This window comes from Acipenser ruthenus, chromosome 20 (assembly GCF_902713425.1).
Source record: "Acipenser ruthenus chromosome 20, fAciRut3.2 maternal haplotype, whole genome shotgun sequence".
In the NCBI taxonomy this organism is placed as follows: Eukaryota; Metazoa; Chordata; class Actinopteri; order Acipenseriformes; family Acipenseridae; genus Acipenser; species Acipenser ruthenus.
In genome coordinates, this window is record NC_081208.1 from 13,043,868 (window position 1) to 13,060,466 (window position 16,599).

The following is a 16,599-nucleotide window of genomic DNA, read 5'->3' on the forward strand; positions in this document are numbered from 1 at the left end:
GAGAAAATAACGTAGAGTGGCAAAATATATAGTTTGTCTCCCCTGTGCCCTATGGTTTAGGCGCCTATGGTCGAAATCAAGTACGTGCGAAAACATACAGTGCCTTGCGAAAGTATTCGGCCCCCTTGAACTTTGCGACCTTTTGCCACATTTCAGGCTTCAAACATAAAGATATGAAACTGTAATTTTTTGTGAAGAATCAACAACAAGTGGGACACAATCATGAAGTGGAACGAAATTTATTGGATATTTCAAACTTTTTTAACAAATAAAAAACTGAAAAATTGGGCGTGCAAAATTATTCAGCCCCTTTACTTTCAGTGCAGCAAACTCTCTCCAGAAGTTCAGTGAGGATCTCTGAATGATCCAATGTTGACCTAAATGACTAATGATGATAAATAGAATCCACCTGTGTGTAATCAAGTCTCCGTATAAATGCACCTGCACTGTGATAGTCTCAGAGGTCCGTTTAAAGCGCAGAGAGCATCATGAAGAACAAGGAACACACCAGGCAGGTCCGAGATACTGTTGTGGAGAAGTTTAAAGCCGGATTTGGATACAAAAAGATTTCCCAAGCTTTAAACATCCCAAGGAGCACTGTGCAAGCGATAATATTGAAATGGAAGGAGTATCAGACCACTGCAAATCTACCAAGACCTGGCCGTCCCTCTAAACTTTCAGCTCATACAAGGAGAAGACTGATCAGAGATGCAGCCAAGAGGCCCATGATCACTCTGGATGAACTGCAGAGATCTACAGCTGAGGTGGGAGACTCTGTCCATAGGACAACAATCAGTCGTATACTGCACAAATCTGGCCTTTATGGAAGAGTGGCAAGAAGAAAGCCATTTCTTAAAGATATCCATATCCAAAGTGTCGTTTACAGTTTGCCACAAGCCACCTGGGAGACACACCAAACATGTGGAAGAAGGTGCTCTGGTCAGATGAAACCAAAATCGAACTTTTTGGCAACAATGCAAAACGTTATGTTTGGCGTAAAAGCAACACAGCTCATCACCCTGAACACACCATCCCCACTGTCAAACATGGTGGTGGCAGCATCATGGTTTGGGCCTGCTTTTCTTCAGCAGGGACAGGGAAGATGGTTAAAATTGATGGGAAGATGGATGGAGCCAAATACAGGACCATTCTGGAAGAAAACCTGATGGAGTCTGCAAAAGACCTGAGACTGGGACGGAGATTTGTCTTCCAACAAGACAATGATCCAAAACATAAAGCAAAATCTACAATGGAATGGTTCACAAATAAACATATCCAGGTGTTAGAATGGCCAAGTCAAAGTCCAGACCTGAATCCAATCGAGAATCTGTGGAAAGAACTGAAAACTGCTGTTCACAAATGCTCTCCATCCAACCTCACTGAGCTCGAGCTGTTTTGCAAGGAGGAATGGGCAAAAATTTCAGTCTCTCGATGTGCAAAACTGATAGAGACATACCCCAAGCGACTTACAGCTGTAATCGCAGCAAAAGGTGGCGCTACAAAGTATTAACTTAAGGGGGCTGAATAATTTTGCACGCCCAATTTTTCAGTTTTTTATTTGTTAAAAAAGTTTGAAATATCCAATAAATTTCGTTCCACTTCATGATTATGTCCCACTTGTTGTTGATTCTTCACAAAAAATTACAGTTTCATATCTTTATGTTTGAAGCCTGAAATGTGGCAAAAGGTCGCAAAGTTCAAGGGGGCCGAATACTTTCGCAAGGCACTGTATGTTTACCGCGATAAAAAAAAAAATCTATATCTATTTCTATATATATATACACATACATACACACACATACATATACATATATATCTATATATAGATATAGCTATAGATATATCTATATCTATATCTATATCTATATATATATATATATATCTATATATATATATATATCTATATATATATATATATATATATCTATATATATATATATATATATATATATATTATATACCCCATCCCAGATTTTTAAGACATTTCTACATTAACCATAGGAAAGTACCTGGGAGAGGTCATTTTGACGGATTTCCATCTACAGACGGAAAACGTTCACCCATGGAGATAAGCCACCTAGACCAATTCTTTCTGTATCTGATGCCGAGAGACTATTGCATGCCTTTGTTTCATCTAGAATTGATTATTGTAATGCACTTTTTTCTGGTGTCCCAAAACGTGTGGTGTCCCACTTGCAGCTTGTTCAGAATACTGCCGCTAGAATTCTGACTAAAACCAGGAAAAGTGAACATATTACCCCTGTTTTGGCCTCTTTACACTGGCTGCCTTTGCAGTATAGAATTGATTTTAAGATTTTGCTGTTAACTTACAAGGCCCTGAATGGATTAGCACCTAGTTATTTCCAGGAGTTACTGACCCCGTATCTTCCAAACCGCACTCTGAGATCACAGGGTGCAGGGCTGCTGGTTATTCCTAGGATCAACAAAAGCAACACGGGAGGCAGGGCTTTTTCTTGTAGAGCTCCTAAATTATGGAATGCTCTGCCTTCGTTTGTCAGGGAAGCTGGGACTGTTACAGCTTTCAAGTCAAGACTAAAAACACACTTTTATAAAATGGCTTTCTTATCTTAGTGGGTTTTAATGTAACTTTAAAATTGCTGCTTTTGTATTATTATGTGTATATTGTTATTTAAATGCTCTGATTGTGGCAGTTGTATGTGTGACATGCTATACAAATGTATTGTGGTTTGTTCTTTTTTTCTGCTATGTACTGCACAGTGCTTTGCGATACCTGTATAAAAAGCTCCATATAAATACTATATATATATATATATATATATATATATATATATATATATATAAAAAATATTATAGGTTTGATATTGCAATGTGTGATTCTATTTTTCTGTGTTTTGGAAGACTTCGAGATTATCAATATCGATAGAAGATGTTCATATCGATTCCCACCACTCATTTTATATATATATATATATATATATATATATATATATATATATACAGACGTGCTCAAATTTGTTGGTACCCTTACAGCTCATTGAAATAATGCTTCATTCCTCCTGAAAAGTGATGAAATTAAAAGCTATTTTATCATGTATACTTGCATGCCTTTGATATGTCATAGAATAAAGCAAAGAAGCTGTGAGAAGAGATGAATTATTGCTTATTCTACAAAGATATTCTAAAATGGCCTGGACACATTTGTTGGTACCCCTTGAAAAGATAATAAATAATTGGATTATAGTGATATTTCAAACTAATTAGTTTATTTAATTAGTATCACACATGTCTCCAATCTTGTAATCAGTCATTCAGCCTATTTAAATGGAGAAAAGTAGTCACTGTGCTGTTTGGTATCATTGTGTGCACCACACTGAACATGGACCAGAGAAAGCAAAGGAGAGAGTTGTCTGAGGAGATCAGAAAGAAAATAATAGACAAGCATGGTAAAGGTAAAGGCTACAAGACCATCTCCAAGCAGCTTGATGTTCCTGTGACAACAGTTGCAAATATTAAGAAGTTTAAAGTCCATGGAACTGTAGCCAACCTCCCTGGGCGCGGCCGCAAGAGAAAAATCGACCCCAGATTGAACAGAAGGATAGTGCAAATGGTAGAAAAAGAACCAAGGATAACTGCCAAAGAGATACAAGCTGAACTCCAAGGTGAAGGTACGTCAGTTTCTGATCGCACCATCCGTCGCTTTTTGATCGAAAGTGGGCTCCATGGAAGAAGACCCAGGAGGACTCCACTTTTGAAAGAAAAACATAAAAAAGCCAGACTGGAATTTGCTAAAATGCATACTGTCAAGCCACAATCCTTCTGGGAGAATGTCCTTTGGACAGATGAGTCAAAACTGGAGCTTTTTGGCAAGTCACATCAGCTCTATGTTCACAGACGAAAAAATGAAGCTTTCAAAGAAAAGAACACCATACCTACAGTGAAACATGGAGGAGGCTCGGTTATATTTTGGGGCTGCTTTGCTGCGCCTGGCACAGGGTGCCTTGAATCTGTGCAGGGCACAATGAAATCTCAAGACTATCAAGGCATTCTGGAGTGAAACGTACTGCCCAGTGTCAGAAAGCTCTGTCTCAGTCGTAGGTCATGGGTCCTCCAACAGGATAATGACCCAAAACACACAGCTAAAAGCACCCAAGAATGGATAAGAACAAAACATTGGACTATTCTGAAGTGGCCTTCTATGAGTCCTGATCTGAATCCTATCGAACATCTATGGAAAGAGCTGAAACTTGCAGTCTGGAGAAGGCACCCATCAAACCTGAGACAGCTGGAGCAGTTTGCTCAGGAAGAGTGGGCCAAACTACCTATTAACAGGTGCAGAAGTCTCATTGAGAGCTACAGAAAACGTTGATTGCAGTGATTGCCTCTAAAGGTTGTGCAACAAAATATTAGGTTAGTGGTCCCATCATTTTTGTCCATGCCATTTTCATTTGTTTTATTATTTACAATATTATGTTGAATAAAAAATCAAAAGCAAAGTCTGATTTCTATTAAATATGGAATAAACAATGGTGGATACCAATTACTTTTGTCAGTTTCAAGTTATTTCAGAGAAAATTGTGCATTCTTTGTTTTTTGTGGAGGGGTACCAACAAATTTGAGCACGTCTGTATATATATATATATATATATATATATATATATATATATATATATATATATATATATATATATATATATATATATATACACAGGCAGCATGTAAGAGATAGGTGTCAGAGGCCAGCTGCCTGTGGCCCTGACAGTTTCCTCTGTGATGTCAGACTCACGCTGGCTGTGGCTCCACCCCCCCGGTGCTCCCAGGCCGACGCCCCCTCCGGCCGCAGCGTTTTATCCTGGGTCATGTGAGTGGTCAGCTTCATCAGGGCGTTGGCCCCCCCACACTCCCCCTCCACCAGCTCTCGCATCGCCATGGCGACAGCAGCAGCCAATCACAGTGCAGGCCTGTCTTCAACCACAAGAGAGCAAAGGGTTAGGTTTGGAATTGGGGATTGGATGTTGGGGTGGGGTTAGGGTTAGGGTTATGGTTGGGGTTGGGGGTTGTGTTTAGGGTTGGGGCTGTGGTTAGGGTTGGGGGCTGGGGGTTGTGGTTGGGGTTGGGATTAGGATTGGGGCTGGGGGTTGTGGTTAGGGGTTGTGGTTAGGGTTGGGGGCTGGGGGTTGTGGTTGTTATTAGGATTGGGGCTGGGGGTTGTGGTTAGGATTGGGGCTGGGGGTTGTGGTTAGGATTATTATTATTATTATTATTATTATTATTTATTTCTTAGCAGACGCCCTTATCCAGGGCGACTTACAATCGTAAGTAAATACATTTCAAGTGTTACAATACAAGTTGTGGTTGTGGTTAGGGTTGGGGGCTGGGGGTTGTGGTTAGGGGTTGCGGTTAGGGTTGGGGGCTGGGGGTTGTGGTTTGGGTTGGGGGTGGGATTAGGAATGGGGGCTGGGGGTTGTGGTTAGGGTTGGGGGCTGGGGGTTGGGGTTGGGATTAGGCTTGGGGCTGGGGATTGTGGTTAGGGGTTGTGGTTAGGGTTGAGGGTGGGATTAGGATTGGGGCTGGGGGTTGTGGTTAGGATTGGGACTGGGGGTTGTGGTTAGGGGTTGTGGTTAGGATTGGGGCTGGGGGTTGTGGTTATGGCTGGGGGTTGTGGTTAGGGTTGGGGGCTGGGGGTTGTGGTTGGGGGTGGGATTAGGATTTGGGCTGGGGTTGTGGTTAGGGGTTGTGGTTAGGGTTGGGGGCTGGGGGTTGCGGTTGGTGTTGGGGGTGGGATTAGGATTGGGACTGGGGGTTGTGGTTAGGATTGGGACTGGGGGTTGTGGTTAGGGTTGGGGGTGGGATTAGGAATGGGGGCTGGGGGTTGTGGTTAGGGTTGGGGGCTGGGGGTTGTGGTTAGGGTTGGGGGTTGTGGTTGGGATTAGGATTGGGGCTGGGGGTTGTGGTTAGGGGTTGTGGTTAGGATTGGGACTGGGTTTGTGGTTAGGATTAGGATTGGGGCTGGGGGTTGTGGTTAGGATTGGGGCTGGGGGTTGTGGTTAGGATTGGGGGCTGGGGGTTGTGGCCTGGGTTGGGGGTTGGGCACAGGTTAGAAACAAACCAGAAAATAAGCAGCTTCACTTTCAATCACAGGGACGCGCTGATCCACATACAATATGAATGAACAAGATGAAGCCTTCTCAATAGGGTGAGCTGCGCTGTGTGGACACATATATACACTATAGCACAGTGTGAATACATATATACACTATAGCACAGTGTGGATACATATATACACTACAGCACAGTGTGGATACATATATACACTACAGCAGTGTGTGGTGAGGGGTGGAAATTTAAGGCACTTTCAATTACAGAGATAAAGAGCTCTACATCGGTTAGATAAGCCCCTCGCCAGGACGCTTCATCCAGCACTGTGACTGAGAGCAGTGTGCCCAGAGAGTCACAGTGAGAGAGAGTGAGAATGAGAGGGTAGGGCCAGATTAAAGGACGTGGGGGCCCTACGATAACCCCCGCCTGGTGAACACAACGGGTATACCAATGGCCTATATGGACGGCGTCCTGCATGATGCCCCGCTCTCTGAGCCAGTGACCACCGAACTACGCATCCTGTCCAGCACACTGCTGCAGATCTCCGGTCTCCAAGGGCAAGCTCTTGGCCAGAGCCTAGCTAGCTTGATCGTGGCTCGTAGACAGCTGTGGCTGTCACAAGCCAGAGTTCCTGATGTGGATAAGGCCGCGCTGCTTGATGCGTCTATATCCCCAGGACATACCTTTGGTCCAGCCGTGGAGGAAACCTTATAGAAATCCCACTGGGAACACGAGGCGTCCTGGCAGGAGGCCGCGTTGCTCCCTCCCCGCGCCTCCGCCTGGGGCAGGTCGAGCCGCTGGCGAGCTCCTCAGATGCGGACCGTCACCAGGATAGTTCCAGTTCCCACGGCTCCGCTGGGTGACCTAAGGCATCGACTACATGGCACACTAGCAGCGAACAACCCGCCCCTCCCAACAAGCAGGGGAAACGCAGGTCGTGGCCAGTCCACGCACCAGCATCCCAGGAGGCAGTTCCAGGGCCACCACCCTAGGCAGCCGCCCCAGACCAACCCACCACAACCCTAGCAGGGCCCCCTTCTCGGCAAACCAGCTGATTACTGGCACGCTTGCACCTCGGACACCTGGGTGCTTGCCACAGTGCACAACAGTTACGCGCTCCGGTTCCGCTTCGGACCTCCTCCCTTTCAAGGAATCATGAATACTTTTGTGACAGACCCTCTCCAGGCCTCGGTACTTCAGAACGAAGTGGCCATCTTGCTGTGCAAGCGAGCCATTCGCCTCGTAGACCCCACCTCCCAAGCAGGGGGGTACTACTCAAGGTACTTTCTAGTGCCCAAAAGAGACAGCGCATCCTAGACCTGAGACTTCTCATTCTCCAGTCAATCCTCCCGGGCGACTGTTTCCCCTATGGCTAGGGTTGAAGTCACCGGAAGATCGTTGCGGCCATCTTACCACACCCAACAAATCTCTCCTGCTATAGTTTGTGTATTAAATTCTCTATTCATTTAAACAACGTGCCTCACTGTTCAGCCTTTGCCTGCAGCAGGTTATCGACCAAGGGATGTGACAAGACCTGCCACCTGTAAGTATTCATTTTAGGTTCATAAGGTATCAGTTAAAATAATTGTATTGACTTTAAAATTAGCCAAGTCACACCCCAGTCACTCCTGCCTACCCAGTTACAACATCAAGAGTATAATAGACAAAAAATATATATTATATATATATATATATATATATATATATATATATATATATATATATTTAAATGAGTAATCTATTGAAATTAAAGCAATAAACATCACAATGTGTTTTCTTTTAGGATGCAGATAAGGCATAAATAATAATTATCTGATGTATTTGTAGCAGGGCGGTAGAGAGCCCTGTACGTATTTATTTGTTTATTTTATTTTAGATGGGGGTCTCCCCCTCCGCCCCTGTGCAGTGGATTTTGTATTTGATTATTATGATTTATTTATTGTACTTTGTGACGACGTCCGCCGTGTTATTATTTTGTTTACTTTTTATAACGTGTCCTGGCAGAGGCGAGATCGGTGCTCGTCCTCTGCCAGGAATAATTAAACTCGTGCAGAAGGTGGCCATCTCCCAAATTAATTAAGTGATTAATTTTGTTGCTAATCGGGAGATGGTCACCTGAAAATAAAAAGCCTGCAGCTCCCCATGTTCCGGGTGGGTGTTGGAAGGAGAGAGTAAGCGAGAGAGGTTGAGAGAAAAAAAAACGAGTTTAAAAATACCACAGGATCAGTGAAGGCTACTGCCCAGCCTGACCTGGGTTTTGTTTATTACTTTTGTATTCGTGATTTGTTTCGTTTACCTGTTTTATTTTGCTCTATAAGCAAGTGTGTTTTTGTTTAAATATTTATTTTATTTTTGCTAAATAAAAACGGCACAACCTTTACCTGCAGTACGTCCCTGGTGTCAGTTTTTGTTCCTGCTTCTGCCTGACGTCACCGCTCAGTCACCCTGCCACAGTATTGTTTTATGGTGCTTCTCCAAGATCAGGCTGCATCACTTGGCCAAGTCGTTCACAGACACTGCCACTGGCAAGCGAGTCAGAAAAACACTTGGCAAGTTAACCTGGTTTAAACACCAGTAAGTTTTATAGTTTACATTCAATGCAATGTTCAGATTGCAGTTATGTAGTTTTTGAAATGTTGTTTAAGATATGTACATATTTGATATATTTTAAAGTAATGTTTGTTATTTCATTTCATTTTTTAAATGTTTACTTTTAAATGCAAGTGTAATATTTGTTTTCTAATTTTGTTTTAGAATATATATTTTCTAAATCCTCTTAATAAATTAATTGTTATTGAAAACCTTTTCTTTCAGACATTTTGTTTTGACAGTATTAGGTCTGTTTATATGACGTAAATGCACACTCACCATGTTACCAGCGTTGTCTCTAAGCTTTTTAGAGACTGAGAAACTTGAAATTTTGACTGAGAGGGTAAATAAAAAGTAAGAACCTTGTAGTGTGTCATAAAATGAGACCCTCCCTCCCCATCCACTGATATCCCATGTGTGTGTGTGTGTGTGTATATATATATATATATATATATATATATATATATATATATATATATATATATATATATATTGGTGTTAGCATAGATTATATGCTAACACCAAGCTAGCTAACCATTCTAAATAATTATCTATATATATCAGCAGTTATTTCTGAGAAGATAAATTACTTTAATTTCCATTAATCTCAACTGACGTTTCCCCAGTGAAATTAACTTCAGTTTCTTACCAGTACTGTATAGATTAGGGTTGTAAAATATTAAATGGTTAAATGTTTAAAAGATAAGTATTTATCTTACCATTACTCCGTTAATATATTTTAGTTGCTATCTAAACTCAGCCCCATTAATTTCGATGCGCCGGCACACCAAACTTTAAACTGAACCTACAGAAACGTAGCTTTCAAATGGCGTCTTACTTGTTTACTACCGCGTTTCGTAGCCTTAGCAATAGCCTTCCACATCTCAAATCACGTCTCATCTTTCAGGGAGCAGGTGGATAGGTTGCTTTACATGTACTTAACACAACTACGACCCCTCTCGTTATCGCGATATTTGGTAAATACTTTTCCAGAGCAGTACGGGCACCCATAGTTTGAAGATGGAGCGATCGAAAAGAGTAGTGCCTGGAATCATTTCACAAAAATAACGCCTGTCACAGTTAAATGTAAACTGTGTAATACAGAGCTGAGGTATACAAGCAGCACTGGAGCAATGCTGAACCATTTGAAGCTGAAACATCCCTCGGTTTCATGTGAAGAAGATAAAGATCAAACAACACGGACAGCGTTTGTTTCTGACAGTGCAAGGAAATGCAGCACACAACATGCTGAAAAACTAACTGAGTTGCTGTGTACCATGATCACTACAGATATGCTGCCTGTAAGTTTCGTTGAGGGTACAGGTTTTCGTGCATCGATGAGTTTTGTAGAACCTGAATACCGTGTTCTTGTGAGACAGACTGTAACCTCACGACTAGAAAAGTGTTATGAAGACCTTGTGAAGTCACTCCGGGAAAAATTGGAAACCGCCGTTAATGTAGCTTTCACCAGACTGCTGTACAGCATTAACTACAGAAAGCTACATGACTGTCACTTGCCATTATATTGAAAATTGGGAGTTCGATCCGCAGTTCTACAAAGCGAAAGTATGCCAGAACGACATACAGCAGCAAACCTTGCTGAAAAATTAAACACAACAGTGGAAAGATGGGGTCTGGCAGGCCGTGTCTTGGCGTGCGTACATGATAATGCAAGCAGCATTGTGCTCGCCAACACACCGAGGTATGTTATGTGAGAATCTGTCAGTTGTTTTGCCCATACTTTACAGTTAGCCATAAATGATGTTTTTTCTTCTAGTGGTGTGGATCGTGTTGCTGCAGCTGTACATTTACACCACAGCACCGTGGCTGCAAAAGCACTCGAAAGAAAACAAACGCAACTTCAGGTGGCGCGACACCGCCTCATCCAGTCATGTAAAACTCGCTGGAATTCAGTATATGACGTGTTTGAAAGACTCAGTGAGCAAAGGTGGGCAATAACAGCTGTGCTTTCAGATAACTCTGTTACAAAACAATGTGATGCCCGAACGCTTCAGCTGCAAGATGAGCACTGGCAATTAAGAGGATATCTTACTACTACTTTCCACTTTAAAATGCACTACAACTGCCATGTCTGCTGAACAGTCAGTTTCAATTTCAAATATTTATCCCATTTGCAACAGTCTTTTCCAAACTCTCCTCAGCGACAAAGCACCAGTCGAAATGGAAAAGTCTGTGATTTCAAGGCTGCGGTTCGTCGCTCTCTGGAGCATCGCATGAAACCCAACGATCTTGCCACAAAGGCACAACCTGCTCTTACTGCCTCTTTGTTACATCCATGCCATAAACACATGCGGTTTCTTTCACCTGCTGTCCAGATAGCTGCTAAATCAAGGCTTATGCAACTTGCGTCGATGTTAGAATTAGAAGAACCTTCAAGTGCTGAACCGGATGAGCCGATAGAGCCAGAGCCAAAAAAAATGTGTGAAACTGAGAAGAGTGCTATAGTGATGCTTTTAGGTGAAGATTATACAGAGAATGGAGAGAATGAGGATAATACAGTAGAAAACGAACTGCATAATTACTTCAGGGAGCCTTGTCCTTCATTGGAATGCAGCCCATTGGAGTGGTGGAAGGTCAATGCACAGCGTTTTTAAAGGCTTGAAAAACTGGCAAAGTGTTACCTTTGCATTCCAGCATCGTCTGTGCCTTCAGAACGTGTTTTCTCCAACCCTGGCCTTAATGTTAATCGTCTGCGCACAAGACTGACACCACAGCATGTAAACATGTTCATTTTTCTGAACAAAAAGCAGTAGAATTTAAATGCAGGAGTTCTAAAATTTGATTCAAGTGAACTGGACTTTTTTTTCCCCCAAAATCAGACTTTTTTTGTGTTTGTAGACGTCAGGGATATTATGTAAAAAGTTGCTACAGTTATACAGTTAGTTGTTGCTGCAGATTTACCCATTGTATTTTCATCTTTGGTGAGTATAATCTAAACTATATATAAAGCTGAGAGGAACATGTCAGTATTTTCTGGCGCTCACAATACCACCGTGACACACGGTACCACTTTACCATATCTGCCTTTATTTAAATCCTATAACTATACAAATTAATTTTCCAGTGACTTTTTATTAGTTAAGTGGTTAACGTTTCATGCGACTCATCTGGTGGTATCGTTAGTATTGAGTATCACAATACTAAAATTGGTATCAGCATCGTGGGGCAAACTTTTGGTATTGCCCACCAGATGAACTCCTTAACGGTTAAACTTTTTAACGTTATAATTTGAATAGTTTAAACTGTATTTTATATATATATATATATATATATATATATATATATATATATATATATATATATAAACTCATCTAAATAAGTTATATTGTTTTAAACAAAACGCTTCCAACTCAGTAATGAACTTTTCCCCATCTTCATTTAAGAAGTATAAGGAGTCTGTATACACACAGCAAACGTATGAAAATGCATTTTATTTTAAAATAAAAAGGTAAACCTAGAACATTATGTATGCAGGGGACTCTGCAAATGTCCTGGTCAAAACGGGAGACTTGTCAGGTATGTCTAAGCGGTAAAAAACCACTTACACAACGCTACCTAACCAATGTGTGCGGCTGCAGAACTCGGGTGTGGTAAGATGGCCGACGAATGCTTGCAGCGCCAGCTAAGCGCTCTCAGTGTTATAGATCACTGAACTGGGACGGGTCTTTCACAGGAGGTAGAGGGCATGGGGCATTTGGTACTGTACATTATTAGCAGGAAACTGCCTGCGTGAGAGACACAGACAGAGACCAGGTAGGTATGCTGGAATCGAGAAAGAAGTGCCTAGCCCTCATAACAGAATTAACCAAAAGCAAGCTTCTGTGCACCTCTATTTCTGTGTGTGGCGGCCCGTCCGCCCGCATGCAGTTTCTGTCAAATGTCCCAAACAAATGGCGACCTCGCGGGGCCCCAATTCTGCTGGGGGCCCTGCGCTACAGTGTCATTTGCGTATAGATTAATCCGGGCCTGTGAGAGGCTGACAGTGAGAGATAGAGGGAGTGAGTGAGTGGGTGCATGAAAGAGTGACTCTGCAGCGCTTAACGTCTGGGGAAACTCTTCCAGATTTCAGTTTCATTAAAAGCTGCAGACAACAGACACACACACACACTCTGTGCAGTTTGACACTAATGTAATTATTCCTGCATCAGTTTGTCAAAGCAAGTATTTAAAAGCATTGCAGTAAACTCGGATTTGTACACACACAGTACAGTACTGTATTGAGAAACAGATTTAAAAAAACATAATGTACAAACCATTAAAAAAAGATACATGTCCTTCGCTTTCTATAGCACACCGATTAGAACACGGTGTATATATGGAAGAGTGTTTGCCTGTACAGTATTAATAATAATAGCGTGTAATGCTGCAATAATCCGATTATTATAATGCATTGAAAATTTGGCCGCAGCATAACAACAATCTGACTTTATAGAACAATGCAATAACGTGGCGCAGCTCCGCGAACATCCTGCCGCTGAACACACATCCCTCAGAATCGTGCATGTCAGCAGCGCAGCTCAAGCGCACAATATTATTCACATTTTTGTAAAAACTTGCCTGTATACAACACCGCGTCTTCCAGGGACTGCGCCTCCTTGATATCCTCGAATCGGTGCTGCGCCTGCGCTCTGCACTCAGTCGAGCAGCGCAGTCCGGAATCGCAGTCTGCGCTGGTTAAGCACCGCGGCGCTCGTTCTGCTGATGGGATGCTGCGTGAGGAGCGTAGCGGTGGTTCAGTGTTATTGACGTATTGCGCACATTGGAATCAAAGCGGACTCCTGTCCCAAGGCCCAAGTAATGGAACACGGAAACGCAGATTATTTGTTTTGTTTAGTCTGTTACTGTATAAACAGGTCTATCTATTCTAATAATAACTTTTAATAGTTTGTAAGAAAGAAAACATTGTTTTTAAATGTGGAATGTAAAACAAGAAGGAATTATACTGCTGTGTCAAAATGGACATTCTAGTGTGGGTCGGTCCGTCCGTCCGTCCGTCTGTCTGCGGCTGCGTTCACGAGACTTTTGGTCGTGCAAAGTTCTGCACAGATGCGCGTTCTTCCAGGCTGCGTCGTGACGTCAGCGCAGCTCTGAAAAGTTGCTGCGGGAGGCAGGCTGCTGCTGTGAACCAAAGAGACGATGCAGAGATCACGAGTGACCTGCCAATCGTAATTCAAATAGCTACTAAAACTACTGCTGCCCCCTTTCGTGTGGAGGGGAACGACATGCTATCTTTATGCAAAGAAGTGTGAACAGCCTTGTCAACGCTAAATAAGTGTGTGTTCACATGTAATTCATGATGAATTGCAGACACGGAATTCAGTTATTAGAATTAGAAGTGTATTCATCATGAATTCCTATCATGCTGATAAATTCGTTCATACATGATTCATTAGGAATTACAAACAGTTATTTTAAATTGTTACCCACATAAATAAATGAATTAATCAATATCAAATGGTAATTAATAGTAAAATAAACATAATATACTAATCCATGATAAGTAATGTATACCGTTACAATAAAGTTAATGTTCAACAATGACATCAAACTGACTCTGTATAGTCTGATAATCCAGAAACTAACTATAGGACGTTTAAAAATTCAAATTAAGTTATAACAGACTGCAAATGAATGCAATCCCCATGTGTGATACATTGTAATAAATGAAATAATTAAATGTAATTACGTTTCATTATATACAGCAAACAAATAGAATCATTAATTATGCATCTAGAGTATAACTAGGTGATTTACAACTGTAAGTCGCCCTGGATAAGGGCGTCTGCTAAGAAATAAATAATAATAACAAATAAATATTGCTGGTAAGTTCCCCAAAGGTCTGGAGAGCAAGCAACATGATATGTAAATGTAATAATATCACCGTGTAACAATTTTTTTTTTTTTTTTTGGTGCCTGGGTAGTGTTATTTCCTAATTGCTTATGCCTCAAAAGTATAGAAAATGGCTATTATTCCCCACATACTTTGCTTTTGTGACTAGGACAGTGATATTTTGAAATTTACCTATTTTCAAGAACATCCCAGATAGATTCAGTGCTGAGTAAACTTGGAGTAACTTCTAGAACTTTCTAGAACTTTCCAGTAATATAAATAGTAGTATAAATACAGGGGCCTTAAGCCCACCAGTTCAGTTTAGTTCCAGCTGCCTAAGTGGATACATATCTGCATTTTTCTGAGATGGCAACAAGAGGCTGCAAGCATCCGGCAGACGCATTTTGCTATGTCTGCGGCCAATTTATCAAGACAAGAGCGAAAAAGTACTCCGTGGAAGCATCTGCTAAGATGTATGAGGCCTACAAGGCATATTTCGGCATGCCTGTCGGGGATCAAGACAAACCCTGGGCACCTCATTTCACCTGCGAGCACTGCAAAAAAACTCTGGAAGGTAAGATGGACAATTGTTGCTCGGAATTTTATGTTATAAAATTTGTTAAAATTTTTAAAATTGTAAAAGTTTTTAATTTTAAAATGTTTTACAATTTTCAATGTTATTGAAAAAATATATCATATATGAAAAATGTTGCGAGAATCTCTTACACATTAGTTATGGGTGAAATAAATGTATTTTTGTAGGATGGTACAGAGGGGAAAAGAGAGCCATGAAGTTTGCTATCCCAAGAATTTGGCGGGAACCCACTGACCACTCAAGCAACTGCTACTTCTGCATGGTGGACCCTTCCAAGCGGACCGAGTTCTCTGTGGGGAGGAACAACGTCAAGTGGGAGCCACTGGTGGACCCCCCGAAGGTGCTGATGCCACAACTGCACATCAAATTGGGCCTTATGAAACAATTTGTCAGAGCTCTAGATAAGGAGTCGACAGCCTTCAAGTACCTTCAAGACTTCTTCCCTAAGCTGTCTGAGGCAAAGGTCAAAGCCGGTGTCTTCGTCGGACCACAGATAAAGAAGATCCTGGAGTGCAATGAATTCCCCAAGAAGCTCACTAGTAAGGAGAAAGCGGCTTGGAACAGCTTTGTCGCAGTGGTTCGGGGCTTCCTGGGCAATCACAAGGCCGAAAACTATGTGGAGCTGGTTGAGACTCTGGTGAAGAACTACAGCACAATGGGCTGTAGGATGTCCCTCAAAGTCCATATCCTTGATGCTCATCTTGATAAATTCAAGGAGAACATGGGAGCGTACTTGGAGGAGCAAGGCGAGCGCTTCCACCAGGATATACTGGACTTTGAACGCCGCTACCAAGGACAGTATAACGAGAACATGATGGGAGACTACATTTGGGGGCTGATTCGTGAAAGTGATTTACAGTATAATCGTAAATCTCGAAAAACTACTCACTTCTAAATCTTTTGTAGTCATTTTTGTATTACTTTAGTATAAATACATGTTAATTTGGATTCATATGTTGTTTTTTTCTGACTTTATGTGAACGAAAAGACACAAATTCGCCCGTTTTCTCATTGGAAATAGGTACATTTCAAAATATAACTGTCCTGGCCACAAAAGCAAAGTTTGTGGGGAATAATAGCCATTTTCTATACTTTTGAGGCATAAGCAATTAGGAAATAACACTTACTACCCAGGAACAAAAATTGTTACATAGTGTATTCATTTACAATTGGATTTGATAGACTACAGTGACCTTATTAGTTTATAGGTGGCTGTGTGGTCCAGTGTTTAAAGTCCAGGGCTTGTAACCAGAAGGTCACCAGTTCAAATCCCACCTCTGCCACTGACTGACTCACTGTGTGACTCAGCAAGTCACTTCACCTCCTTGTGCTCCATCCTGCGGATGAGATGTTAAATCAATGTCCTATTGTAAGTGACTCTGCATATAATGCACAGTTCACAGCCTACCTCTGTAATGCGCTTTGTGATGGTGGTCCACTATGAAAGGCGCTATATAAAAAATATGGATATTGTTATTATTATTGT

General features: G+C 41.7%; 2 protein-coding genes across 6 annotated transcripts in view; one reads left to right on the forward strand and one right to left on the reverse strand.

Moving 5' to 3' along the window:
• pex5 (peroxisomal biogenesis factor 5) overlaps positions 1-13,790 on the reverse strand; it is a 51,631-nt gene extending 37,841 nt beyond the window's left edge. Inside the window, exons 1-2 of one of the 5 annotated variants that reach the window (XM_058993511.1) lie at positions 13,246-13,790; positions 4,766-4,940 (exon numbers count right to left, since the gene is read on the reverse strand). In XM_058993511.1, coding sequence (XP_058849494.1) covers positions 4,766-4,909 — 144 coding nt within the window. In that variant the 5' untranslated portion in view covers positions 4,910-4,940; positions 13,246-13,790. Of the gene's footprint in view, positions 1-2,331; positions 2,715-4,765; positions 4,945-8,459; positions 9,014-13,245 lie in introns of those variants that run through there. The other 4 variants (XM_058993512.1, XM_058993514.1, XM_058993513.1 and 1 more) reach the window with 4 other exon arrangements.
• Positions 13,791-14,732: 942 nt separating this feature from the next.
• On the forward strand, positions 14,733-16,250 carry LOC131698792 (uncharacterized). Its single transcript, XM_058992930.1, has 2 exons — positions 14,733-15,092; positions 15,281-16,250. Exons 1-2 carry the CDS (start codon positions 14,885-14,887, stop codon positions 16,006-16,008), a joined length of 936 nt encoding a protein of 311 aa, XP_058848913.1. The 5' UTR covers positions 14,733-14,884; the 3' UTR covers positions 16,009-16,250.
• Positions 16,251-16,599: the final 349 nt, after the last annotated feature.

Excerpts from the sequence above, each read along its gene's own strand:
- LOC131698792 (XM_058992930.1), top strand. The coding sequence starts at position 14,885 with ATGGCAACAAGAGGCTGCAAGCATCCGGCAGACGCATTTTGCTATGTC. Across the intron at positions 15,093-15,280 it reads CTGCAAAAAAACTCTGGAAG|GATGGTACAGAGGGGAAAAG; the intron begins GTAAGATGGACA and ends GTATTTTTGTAG.